Source organism: Vicia villosa, linkage group LG1, assembly GCF_029867415.1.
Source record: "Vicia villosa cultivar HV-30 ecotype Madison, WI linkage group LG1, Vvil1.0, whole genome shotgun sequence".
In the NCBI taxonomy this organism is placed as follows: Eukaryota; Viridiplantae; Streptophyta; class Magnoliopsida; order Fabales; family Fabaceae; genus Vicia; species Vicia villosa.
Genome location: NC_081180.1, coordinates 136,437,114 through 136,450,160, shown reverse-complemented (window position 1 = coordinate 136,450,160; position 13,047 = coordinate 136,437,114). Strand labels below are relative to the sequence as shown.

General features: G+C 32.9%; 2 protein-coding genes across 3 annotated transcripts; both read right to left on the bottom strand.

The window, feature by feature from the left end:
* Nucleotides 1-815: 815 nt before the first annotated feature.
* On the bottom strand, nucleotides 816-5,514 carry LOC131644281 (rRNA-processing protein EFG1-like). 2 transcript variants are annotated; one of them, XM_058914740.1, is made up of 7 exons: nucleotides 5,197-5,514; nucleotides 4,877-5,119; nucleotides 3,600-3,738; nucleotides 2,871-2,985; nucleotides 2,499-2,562; nucleotides 2,036-2,398; nucleotides 816-1,248 (listed from the first exon to the last, which is right to left on the bottom strand). In XM_058914740.1, the coding sequence occupies exons 1-7, from the start codon at nucleotides 5,326-5,328 to the stop codon at nucleotides 1,243-1,245; spliced, it is 1,062 nt and encodes a 353-aa protein (XP_058770723.1). In that variant the 5' UTR covers nucleotides 5,329-5,514; the 3' UTR covers nucleotides 816-1,242. The 2 variants fall into 2 exon arrangements, with proteins under 2 accessions (XP_058770723.1, XP_058770722.1); XM_058914739.1 differs by having other exon boundaries at nucleotides 2,036-2,404; nucleotides 5,197-5,509.
* A 4,713-nt stretch (nucleotides 5,515-10,227) lies between these two features.
* LOC131617708 (small ribosomal subunit protein bS16cy-like) lies at nucleotides 10,228-12,106 on the bottom strand. Its single transcript, XM_058888972.1, has 5 exons — nucleotides 11,998-12,106; nucleotides 11,705-11,843; nucleotides 10,924-10,969; nucleotides 10,628-10,761; nucleotides 10,228-10,539 (listed from the first exon to the last, which is right to left on the bottom strand). The coding sequence occupies exons 2-5, from the start codon at nucleotides 11,835-11,837 to the stop codon at nucleotides 10,496-10,498; spliced, it is 357 nt and encodes a 118-aa protein (XP_058744955.1). The 5' UTR covers nucleotides 11,838-11,843; nucleotides 11,998-12,106; the 3' UTR covers nucleotides 10,228-10,495.
* Nucleotides 12,107-13,047: the final 941 nt, after the last annotated feature.

Sequence of the window (13,047 nt, the reverse complement as noted above, 5' to 3'; positions counted from 1 at the left end):
AACTACATTGTCTCTAAACTATATTTATAAAACTACCCAATCATTTCTACACCTAAAAATTGAATTCAAACTCTATTACAAAAACTCTAAAATAACTCAAAAAAATTGAATACTTACCGATTATATTAAGTTTTGAATTTGTTGAAATGTGATGATAGTTGATGTTGACGTTATCAGACGAACTCGGGCAGAAGAAAACAAGTTTGTGGAAGTTTGATATTTGAGGTTTGGAGAGTTTGAAAATGAGAATAGTGAAGAATAGGGGAGAGAAAGAGTCTGACGCAAATATAACATCAAATACTTCCGTAAATGCATTTACAGAAACTTCGTATGTACATAGAAGATACATCTACGAAAGCAGTAGAACATTTTAGACAACTTGCATAGTAGGTGAGAGAACCATTGGTGGTGTAAGATATTTTTTTTTATTTTTATGTTTATATGTGAAACTGATTTAATTTTTTTGAAAATTTAATAGCTGATTTTAGTTTTTAAAACTCTAAACAGAAACTCATTTTAGGTTTTGAAATTTTCAAAATAGAAAATAAAAAACCACTCCGATGAGAATCCTAAACAATGAGAAAATGATTATGCTTTGATTGGATTAAGAGTTTTGAAGGAAAGAAAAGCGCTCTTTTTTCATTTTTAAATCAAAGAAGTTATAAAAGATATTTAAAAGTAAATACATATGTCCACTTATCAAATTATTCTTTCAATTCATTAAAAATTTCTAATATATACAAAAATATAAACTTACTCCTTCAAAACTCAACAGTCAAGCACAAACCTGTCAAAGAACTGAATCTCAGCTATAATAATTCCAAAACCTGGTAATCCTTCAACAATTTGTTTTCAATATGCAGCCAATTCAAAACCTATTTAAATTGGCAAGTCTTTTTGTAAAGAAAATCAGACAGCATATATGCTGATACAATTATAATTCAAATTTCACAAGAGTGTCGTGTTTTTCCGTCTGTAAACAAATTGGAATTTAATTTACAGTAACCAACTGTCATCAAATATGAAGACACCATATTCAAAAGTTATTAATCTACAATAACAAATTCTCAATCTAACCTAACAAGTCAGTACATATATGATCATAGCACAATGACCCGCAAGAGAGACTCCAGGCAGGTCCACGGCAGAACATGTAACGCATACAGGTAAAACATTACTGTAAAATTCTTCATGAATGTGAAGAAGCTAATGCATATGCCATAGCAATGCTCAGTTAAGCCATCATACCTGCGAGTGGAGAATAAATTTGCATTACAATTAGCCAATTAGGAACCGCAAGAGAAGAGAGGAAAGTAAATATTGGATGTATTGTGATTATGAACAAATAAATCAATCATAAGTAAAGTGGTGTACTACACAAGTCACTTAACCACAGATGGTCAACATATAGCATGCAAGTATTATACCTAATTCGTATTCCATGATACTGTTTTATTCCATATTCATTTTTTAGTATTCCACAATAAAACTTGATCTAGCTTCCAGATGGATTCTAAGTGTGTTCGATTGACATTTGCCACAATAACAAATTGGAAATTTCGTGTTTATTTTTGTATGTGTTGACATTAAAACAAACACACATTAATCATGTCATCATACTCTATTGATTCTTAATTCATCTCACCCCTTTCTTCGAAGAAAACCAGTAAGAAATCATTTTCTTGATAAAATTCCAGATTTGACTACTAAAGCCATTACTTTAAATGCAAAGTTGAAAAGTAACTGAACTAAAAAATATGACAAAGGTATGGGTGGGACTTGAACACAAAAGACAAAAGTGAATATACTTGTAGTATATAGGGAATGTGTCTCCTTAGAGGGTTATTTTATGGAGAGTGATAAGAGTATGCAATCATACATGGGTTATCAAGATCAAAATCATTTATTGGTCATGTAACCATTTTAAAAAGTCACAACTTCATTTTTCAAACTTATATAATATAATTAGAACAGAAGGTAAATGTAAATATGTAATGTAATGCAACATATATTAGAATAAACACAGATTGCAAACCTGCTTCTTCTTCTTAGGTCTTCTTTTTCTCCGAGGCTTGTGAGCATCAGAGTTTGAGCTTATACTACTTCCATTACCTGTCCCTGATCTTGAAGGTTCCCTTACTCTAAAGTCTGAGCTGCTTTTTCTGTTTGATGTGTTGCTGGATGTGGAAATCTCAAATCTCGGTTTAGATGAAGTTTGACCTGAAGATGATCCAAACCTTTCCCTTACTCTGAAGTCTGAGCTGCTTTTGTAGTTTGATGTATTATTGAATGTAGAAAACTCAGATCTCTGTTTAGATGAATTTTGGCCTAAAGATGATCCAAACCTTGACATCTTGTTTGAAGGGCGAGGAGGAGGCATCAAAGTTCTAGCAGAAATCTGCCTCTACAAAAATGGGCAAAGAAATTTAGGAACTTCAAAATAATTTAGACTATTAGAGTAAATTGAAAATTTAAGCAACAAGCTACTAGTAATCAACCTGGTTTTTTTCATCGCTAGACATGCCAGACACAGCTTTTCCAGAAGCACTAGAAGCCTGCTCTCTGCAACCAAGAAATTTTTTTATCATCAACATAAAACACTCATGTATGTTTACATCATCTCAATCATTAATACAATTCCAAAAAACAAAGACTGCAAATGGTTTTCCTACCACACTGTTGGGGATATGCCATAAACTTTATAGAGTAAAATATGGCTTCCATTTCATTATCACCACCAACATAAAAAACACAGATCGATTCACTAACTCCACTTTCAACATTCTAATTTCCCTTTACCAAATTGCATGCCATGTCTATATGAGTTCTCATTGATATAATTACCCAAGTACTAAAACATCTATGCTCACCTGGTGCTTTTGTCTGTCAATTCATCATCTGCATCAGCTTCATCACTAGAACTTCCAGCAACGAAAAAATCATCATCACTAAGATCTAAAAGCCCGTCATCCTCACTGCCAGTCTCTGCAAAGTAGCATGAAATCTCATTAACATTTAATCGAACAGGAAGGAGACATAAGTACAAAGGCACATTTCAAAATCTGAAGCTTAGCTAAAGGACCCAGTCACCATTTCAGTTAGACCTTAGCTCACACAAATTAAAACCAAGCACTTCAAAATAAGGGTAAGTGGCAATAGTAATACCAAAATTCTACGCCTTTGTTTGGATAAACAAATTAATTAAGCCCTTATATCATAAACATCATATAAGTGCGTATGAATAAACAGTTTCTATAACAAAAGATAAAACAAAGTCAAACTATTTTCATAAAAGATCTTGGTTGTTTTCATAAACTATTCTTAAGAGCTTAGGGATATGTCATAAATTTCTTCCACAAGCTCCCCCAAACAGTCTCGTAAGTGCTTATGCCAGTAGATAGAACTTGAATAAATCAATTTAAATAGGCCCAAGTAAAATCAATATAAAATGGTGGTATGGTATAGATAATGAAAACAATCATAGTCTCCAAGGCAAAACACAAGTGATTAATTCAGGTTCAAATCCTAGCTACCAACATAAAACACAAACAACTAACATTTTCTTATAAGAAAAAATATAAAGCATTGGTAATAACTACCTTCTAAATCCTTGCCACTTGCAGCAGCCGCAGATAACCTTTCTTCAATCTGTTTGCGCAGCCCATTTCGCTTGTCAACTATATCTTGATCATCACTCCCACAAAATAGAGGAACATATTTCTCACTCTTGGGAAAGTACTGCACATTGGAATTGAACCATTACACAATTGTATTAGTCACTAATTATCATTTTATAAGTATAAGACCCGTTTAGATCTAAATTAATTGAGTAATTTAATTAAGCGCAAACATTTATCATCTAGGTTGTCAATAGCATGCTATAGCGGCACGGCCCCTCACCGCTACGTTATTGGCCTGTTAAGCACTATTGACAATAGTAGTCATAGCGACCGCTAATAGTGCTTTCGTAGCAATGCTATGGCGGCGCAATAGCAGTGCCATCGCGGTTTGGTGGCCACTGTTCCCAATTTGTAGCAAAATCGTAAGCCCTGACATTTTGAAACGTAACTTTTAAAGTTTTAAAGGTATGTTGGTCTTTCCCACCCTTTTATTGTTCTAATATTTAACCCCATGTATTACGCTTCTTTAGTTCCACCGTATTTTCTTTTTCTACATTCCCCCCTGCAACATTTTCCACCGTGTTTTTTGCATTCTTCATCGTTTTCCTCTGTTTTTTTCACCATTCTCCTCTGCTCCTTCATCATTTACCTCTGCTCCACCTTGCTTTGTTTCACTCCTACAACCTCTATTACTTGCCTTGCTTTGTTTCTCTTTTGATAACCATGGCATCATCATCCTCTATCATAGCAAGAGTAACACCAACCTCCAACAATAAAGGTAGTTTTAAATCTATTGACAATCCTGAATCCTGATATCGGTTGGAATTCTAATAAAAACTAGAGCAAGAGAACAATTGTTTGTGATTTTTGTGAGCATCATTCAACAAGATCAATAACAAGAGCCAAGAAACATCAATTGGCAATAAGGAAAGAAGTAAAATCTTGCAGGAAAATACCAGATGATATGGGGTTAATAATATCATCGAGGAGAAAGATAATGTTGTTTACGAATACGATTGTAAATTGATTTTGATGGAATATGTATGATGTTTCAATTACTATTTTTAAGCATTTAAGTTTACCTAAACTATAAGTCATTTACACAAGTTATCCTAGAAAACTTATAGAAATAAGTTAAAAACAGCTTATAGACATGTTATTAGCCTTTTCCACAAGTGCTTATTTCAATAGATAAGTTTAAATAAGTCAATTAAAACAAAACTGATATAATTTTTTGTGACTTGGAAAACACTAACCATAACATATTGAAGATCATGCTTAAGCGATGCAAGCTGGTCAGGGGAAGAAGAAGACGAAGCACGCTGAAGCTTCTCCAACCGTCTAATTCTCCGTTCAATTTTTCTCCGCTCAAAGAACTTAATCTTCTTGTCGCGTAAGAATATCTTCCGTTCCATAGCCAGGCGGTTGTGAACCTCCTGCTGTTTCTTCAGTGATTCCAGCTTCTGCTCCTGTGCTGCTTTAACTTCCAATGGTAAATTCTGCCATGATAAAAAAAAATCAAATTAGGGTTTGTTGGAATTAGGATTAGGGATTGATGGAGAGAGAAGTTAGTTACCTTTCGGAGCATGCGTTCGGCGGATCTAATCTGGTTTTTGAGGGAGACCGGAGGTTTGAATTTCTTGGTGGTGGATCTACGGTTTGGAGGGTTAACCCTCACGCGCCGCTTGTTTAAACCGCCGTGAACCATGTCGCCGCTATGTATTTTGCGTCCTTAGTTTAGGTTTTCTGATTCTCTGTTATTTTCTTCACCTCTTTTGATGTATAAGCAAAGCGGAACTTGAGGGAGTGTGATCCTTTTCCGATTAAATTTGAGTATATTTTTTATTTTATTTTTGGATTTAATGTTTCTTTTAATAGATGGATGACTGAAAACTAGGGTTTCAACTTTCAAGTTTCAACGCCCCCAAAATATCCAACTTAACTTTGTATTGTCACTTGATTAAATGTATTTTTTTTCAATTAAATTTTGAGTTATATATCAAAAATATATGTACTCATAATAGTTTATGGAAAAATACTAGCAACTACTTTTCAACAATCTTTCAAACACTCATTTTCTTATTAGTTGAAACATGTGTGTCCTTCATTTTGGAAATAGACCGCACATAAAGTGGTAGGACCCACACATATTTCAACCAATAAGAAAGAGAGTGTTTAAGAGAGTATTGAAAAGAAAGTGTTCTTAGCATTTCTCTAGTTTAAGATGGTTCAAGGGTTTTGAGATCCCCATTCCCTATTTCGATTTGCAATCGTATTAGAAGGGTTTAATATTTTGATGAGAAAGACTATTGAATATGAGAAATATGCTGGGTACAATTTCGAGGTTGGTGATAATAGATTCTCCCACTTGCAATTGCAATATTCAGACGATACATTGATCATAAGTGAGAAAAGATGGAGCAGTTTCTAAAACATAAAGATAAATTTATTATTGTTCAAATCAATGTATGATTTAAAAGTAAATTTTCAAAAGTGTTTGATTGTCGGGATTAACATTCTCCTTAATATTGGATAGTAGAGGCTACTAATATTTTAAATTGTGGCATAGGCGCTTTACCATTCAATTATCTCGGTTTATCAATAAGGACAAATCCTAAATGAAATGATACTTAGGCACAAGTGATACGTACTTTAAAATCTAGATTGTCTAGATAGAAGAATAAACATTTATTCATCGCTAGTCAGATGAAAATATTAAAATGATCCTAAATTACTTCCTCTCTTTTTCAAGACTCCGACAGATATTATCTCTAAATTAGAATCTATTTTCAAACAATTTTTATGGGGGTTTTGGGTGGTTGGGGGTTGTGAGATAGAAGAATAAAATCAATTGGGTTAAATGGGATAAAGTGTGTACACCAATCGAAAAAGGGGTCTATGGGTTGGAAACTTACGAATTTCCAACATAACCTTACTAGGAAAATAGATGTGAAAAGTTAAAATTAAAAAAAAATAGGGATTTGGTATGCTACATTGGTAAATATATATGGGGTGAATATTGGGGCCTTGAATTGAGAGTATGTTGGAACATCAAATTGGTGGAAGGATATTGGTAAATTGAATTTAGGAGGGTTTGAGACCTCATGAATATTTGGTAAAAGAAGTATATAATATTTTATTGATAGATGTCATTTCATTACCTAGTCATTCTAAGCCAGAATAAGGCAATCCCATAAAAAATATATCATGTTTGATGTAGCGAATAAAATAGAATTCTAACAAAAGATTAGTTAAAGGGGGGATATTTATAATATCTCATTCCGCTCCATTTATTTTATGATATTCAAACATAGGCTAAACATTTATAGTGTAGGCATTTATAATGGATTAAATTCTTCTCTGTCGTGTTTCTATTACTTTTACTTCCTGATCTTTGCATTTTATCCGCATACGAGACTCATCAAAAGTATCATCCCTACTTATAATAAATTTTGATCCTCCGAGTCCCATCTTCAACATCTTGTACCCCCTAACACTTTTGGGATATCCAATAAAGACAAACTTCACAACCCTAGCATCAAATTTGTCTTTCTTGATATGTGCAAACACTAAAGCCCTAAAGACCTTCGAATTAGAGTAGTCTATTAGTTTCCCACTCCAAACCTACATAAATGTAGTGAAGTCTATTATTGTGGATGAACATTTATTGATTAGGTAAGTTGTTGTAGCAATATCCTCACCCCGGAAACTCTTTGATAACCTAACTCCCAACAACATGCATCTCACCCTCTCCAAAATTGTCATATTCATTCGTTCAGTTAGACAATTTTGTTAAGGCGTATCAACAGGGTCGTCTTTGAGGGCGTGCAAGGTAGACTACCTCACAGGGCTTCAAATTTTTCAGGGTGAAACTATAGGTAAATAGGGCCTCAAAAATTATTTGTCATGTTGAATCGTGATTTAATAGGGCCTCTACTTGTTTTCTCATAGGTAAACTATAACTAATCTAGGAAGGGCCTCCAAAAACTTGAGACAGCGCTGCATGTCAGCAACAATTATATGCCTTTTGATACGTTACTTCCTGCAAAACTCCTTCAACTGCTCTAAAAATTTCTAAACTAGTGTTAATTCTTAAGACATTTAATTTAGTTTCTAACTTATTTTCTGTAAGAGTTGTTATTCCTTAAACTTTTCAAAGGTGTTACTTTTATTTTTCAAAATGCAGACTCACACTCTTTTAGAAAAATCATTAAAAATAGTGAGGGAATAGAAATCATCCACATGAGTTGCCACCCTCACGATTATTGAACATTTTAAGTCTAAATATACTAATACCATGAGCTTTGCACGCCTTATTGTTACCAAGTCGAACGATCCCACTTACTTTTAGTACCAAAGTCTAAAAATATTCTTTCCTTGGGCACATGTGATAAGAGCATCCTTAGTCTATGGTCCAACTTTTTTCTGTCTCAAAACTTGTCACCAATAGTGCATTAGCACTCTCATAATCATCCTCATATGAGAAACCTACAATTTGAACATAATCACCCCCTTTTCGGGACAATCCTTCTTAAAATTACCAATTTTATGACAAGTGTATCATTTTAGCTTCGACTTATCAAAACCCTTGGATTTGAACTTTGACTTGGATCTCTTACTATTCTAGTTTCATCTAGTATCACTCTTTCCTCTTAAAATACTCAAACATTATCCACTAGTGTCAATCTTTAACTCTTTCGTCTTGGTTAAGTACTCCTTTTTTATTGGACCTCCTTCAAGTGATAGTTTCTTTGTTTCCATTAAGAAGGATCCTTGAAATGCTCAAGGATTTAGCTAATTAGCTCTACAAGAGTAGAACCTCACCCCATCATCAAGTTTCATTTTAATATTTTGCAAGTTATCAACGATCTTGTGAAATTATATCAATTGCTCCAAAATTGATTTGGTTTCCACCATTCAAAATGAGTAGAGTTTTTGCTTCAGACAAAATTGTGAGTCAAGAAGGACTTGTTCATATGCAATGATTCAAGCTTGACCCACATCTTTATCGCAGTCTTCTCCCTGTCGATTTTCCTTAGTGCTTTATCTCTGAGACACAAGATAATGGTACTTTTGGTCTTATCCACCATCTCAACCTTATTTGCTTGTGTTAGGCATGCATGCAACAATGTCTTGTCATTCAATGCTTCTACACACTTTTTGTTGAATTAAGTTTACCTGCATCTTTATTTTCCACAGTCCAAAATAGTTGTTTAAAAAAAAACATTTTGGTATTCCATTTAGAACCTATGGTTCACACTTGTAAGCTTAACTCTTTTGGCCCACAATGGGCGCCATTTGTTAGAAAATTGAAATGTCAAAGATCAAACACACCAAGAGTATGGATGTATGGAACAAAGAACAATAACAACAAAAATAAATAGCCTCAAGTAATAATTAATCGGCTAAACAGTGTAAGCAATACCACAAGAAAAAGAAAATTAAATACAAGTAAACACAAAATTTATCTACTTTATTTGATCAAATCGATTTATGCTGATTAAGAGAGTAGATCTCTGATCCATTATAATGCAAGAGTTATTACAAGATGAGTTAAAAAAAATAGTCTTTCAAATTCATTAGAACATCTCATGTTTTTCAACACATGTGAATATCAATCTCTCATTCACTCAACGTATGAATCACACAAATTCATGATGCTCATAAGTGTTTTCTAATCCTCCTAAATTCCTCAAAAGTCTTCAAATTTTTAGAACAACGAATCGTAAGAATCATCCCCTTTGTCTCTTTAAATTTTTCTCTCTAAAAAACTCCCCGATGACACTTGTGCCTTAAAAAGATTTGATAAACATCGTTTATAAGTGTTAGGCGAAACACAATGCGTTTCTCTAAAATGCACTATGTTTCGACAAAAACCGCAGGAAGCACTGCTTCTCCACTAGAAACACCGTGTTTCTGCAAATTCATTGCGTTCTCGTGAACAGTTTTTTGAAAAATTTAAAAACAACATACACATTAAAAACATGCAAACTTTCCAGTTTCTTTCTACGTGAATGTTGGTCAATAGAAACTTGATAATATTGTGTCTTTAGTTCCTGATGATGTTTATCAAATTATTAATAGCTAAATCCTCTTAATATCAATAATTCTGCATATATCCCTAATTGGTAGAATTCTTCTGATGGTCAATGCTCTATTAAAAAACTCTATAACTTCTGAGAGATTGTGAAGTTGCTATGGATTTCTGGAACAAATTTTTAAGTAAGAAAATTGGAACAAGTTCTCCAATCTTGGTATGGAAGCTTGACTTAAGTTGGACATCAACTCCAATGATCAGAAAAAAAACAGTTTGTGTATCATTTGAATATGTATTTTCAGATAAAAACATAATTTTTATCATGTCAAGAAACACTTTCAAAATCACACGTGTTTTTTAGAAATGGCGGGAGGGTAAAATTCAAGTGAGGCAATCGTCCCACAAGTCTTTGACAGTAAAAAAACTCAGGTAATGACAATTGATGATTCTTGGAGAAATAGTGACTGTTGGGTTGAATAATCAGGTGAGGATTACCCTACTTAGTTAGTGCAATTGCTTTTTACTATCTCTTTTCCTTTTTTAAGTAAGTAAACATGATCAATAAGTTCATAAGCATAAAAAATTGACTTGAGTAGACAGCAATGTCAGACATGCATACATGACAGAGTACATGGATTAAGCAGAAATCAAATGAGCTACATTCAAATATTGTACCGACATCTTCGAAGTTAGTTCAAGAAGACAAAAACAACTCATATTTTAACAAGATGACAAATTAATTCAACAGAGTGCAACTTTTGATCAAAGTATGCCATTGCACTGGACGACATACTCACAACACAGACAATCTTCTCCAAACATATTGTTGGCATCCCCTTCAAACTTGTAAGCCAATAGAAAGAACAGCTTCTCGAGATATACCTAAAATAAACAGCAAATGAAATGAGAAAAAGAAAAAACCCAAAAACAAATACTAAACGAGATTCAAAAGGAAGGAGTGTATGTTCACCATCAGCTTCATTGGCATTGGCTTCAATTGGCTGCTCGAGATAGTTACCACCTTTACGTTTCGTTTGTAAACCAGCGCGAAATAAAAGACTCTCCACAGGTTCTGAAGGTTGAGCACCAACAGAAAGCCAGTACCTAAAGAAGATGAGGAAAAGTTTTCCATTATAAGTGGTGGAGAGTTCCGTCGTAGAATTCATAAAGATGGATCAAGGTTGACAGTCCCCCACTATTATCACTAATTTTACCAAAGTTGTGTACAAATAACTAGATAAATTAGGATTGAATAAAGTTACTTACTTCACTCTTTCAAGTTTGATACTCATTCTTTTCTCATCATCTTTAGCTGCACAGAAGAAGTAAATCAAGTTAGAAAAGGATTTGATATGTATCAACTAAAACTACCCTCCTCTTCATCCCCTAACTAACCCACGGTCTAAACGGTTAAACTCACACGGGGCAAAATTTAAATAGGCTAAAAATAAGTGGTCCAAAACCCACGCAGGCCATAGGTTAAAGCGCTTGGTTCGCAGCCTCAGTCCATATACCCAGCTCTAAACACCACTAACAAGAGATACTACCTATGTTTGGATTGACGGACTAGAACGAAGCAGAGCAGAATGGAACATGATGGAATGGAGCGGAATGGAATAGAGATTCCATTCCATTGTTTGTGTAGTTTTTATAATTTGACGGGACGTAACAGAACAAATTAGTTCATTCAGTTGCATACACCCTAAATTGGATGAAATGAAAATTGAAGAAATGGATGGAATAGGATGGAATTGATCCTATCATGTTCCATTCTGCTCCATCCATTATTTTCAAATCCAAACAATAGAATCTAATTATTTACCACTTCATTCCATCTCATACCACCAATCCAAACATACCAAGGTTATTTTAACATTCACAACAATAATTATATATCCTTTCAAAAAACTCCTACTAACCTAATGTAAATTAACCCAAAAAACCATTACCAAAAGCCACAAGAAAATACACATGTTTAATCACTAAATAAGAAACAAAAACATAGTATGAATAAGTAAAATTTGAAGATAAGAGAGAGAATGTTAACCTGCAAGAGGATTGTAGTAACCTACAACCTCAATGTTCTTGCCATCTCTTGCACACCTGCTATCAGTAACAACAACCCTGTAGAATGGGTTGTGTGTGCAACCAAGTCTTGCCAATCGAATACTCACCACCATTTTCACCTAATAGTATCACAATTCAACAACATGTAACTCAGAATTTGAAAGAACAACACAATAAATTTTGTTTTTGGGTTTGAACAGCGAAGAGTTCGACATTATAGGCAATGGAATTGAAGAAAAAGGAGAGAAGGAAAAGAGAGGAAACCGAACAAACCTGTCTTCTGAAGGTAGTTTTTTCACAAAATGGTTTCTGCTCTCTATTATCCCTTTATGCGTAAGGTGTTACCGTTCCCTCTCAATCTTCTTATCTTATACTCTTGTTTTCTCTTATCTCTCTTTCTTTTTTTTTCTTCTTTTTTTTAAATAGTGAATTTTAATGTAATTTTGTTTTTTTTTTTATTTGAAAATATTTGGAAAAAAATATATATTTCATCCCTTAACTATACTTGGGTTATATTGATTCCTTAATTTGTTTTATCACCTTAATCCCTTTAACTTTCAAAATATTTAATTATAAAAATCGGTCCCTAAATTCGTCTCTTATTAGATAAAAAAACTAAAATAAAATGTTTTAAAAGTTAAGGGATTAAGGTGAAAAAAAATTAACAGACCAATATGAATTTAAAAGTATAGTTAAGGGACTAAAATGAATATTTTGCCAAAATATCATACTAAATTATAATCCTACAACTTTTTTCCACCAATTTTTCCCGCCAAAACATATAATTAATAATTAATTAATTAAATTAAATTAATTTGTTAATTATAAATTAATTAAATAAATATTCCTAATTATAAATAATAATAAATTAATTAATTAAATAATTATTAACGTCAAAATATAAAAAATACAAAATTTAGATTAAAAATGTAATTCCCAGTAATTCAACTTCCACTAACTCATCGTGGTCTTAAGATTTTAATATTTTTATTTGTTTCTAATTTTAACAAACAATTCAATTTGCTTATAAGCTATCAGTCTCAATCATCCGCTATAAGCCATCAGTTATAAGCTATAAGCTATCAACTAGCTTATTAGTCAACCGCTATTTTTACCAAACAGACCCTATATAAATTTTAAATGGAGAAAACTTAGATACAATTTTTCATTGAAAATATGACAAATGTATAATTTCCTCTTACACATATGCAATTTTCTTCTATTTTCACTCCATAAAAAATATTTGAATACACTTGTCATGTTTTTATTAAAAAATAGTAAAAATCACGCATAAGAAATTATATCTAAAAATTTTTCCTTTTC

What these genes read in the sequence shown, in the direction of transcription:
- LOC131644281 (XM_058914739.1), bottom strand. Translation starts at nt 5,328, where the DNA reads ATGGTTCACGGCGGTTTAAACAAGCGGCGCGTGAGGGTTAACCCTCCA. An exon ending in ATGATCTTCAATATGTTATG is followed by an intron (nt 3,739 to 4,876) that starts GTTAGTGTTTTC and finishes TCCAATGTGCAG; the next exon opens with TACTTTCCCAAGAGTGAGAA. An exon ending in AAGTGGCAAGGATTTAGAAG is followed by an intron (nt 2,986 to 3,599) that starts GTAGTTATTACC and finishes GCTACTTTGCAG; the next exon opens with AGACTGGCAGTGAGGATGAC.
- LOC131617708 (XM_058888972.1), bottom strand. Translation starts at nt 11,837, where the DNA reads ATGGTGGTGAGTATTCGATTGGCAAGACTTGGTTGCACACACAACCCA. An exon ending in TTACTACAATCCTCTTGCAG is followed by an intron (nt 10,970 to 11,704) that starts GTTAACATTCTC and finishes TCTTCTGTGCAG; the next exon opens with CTAAAGATGATGAGAAAAGA. An exon ending in CAATGCCAATGAAGCTGATG is followed by an intron (nt 10,540 to 10,627) that starts GTGAACATACAC and finishes TGTTTATTTTAG; the next exon opens with GTATATCTCGAGAAGCTGTT.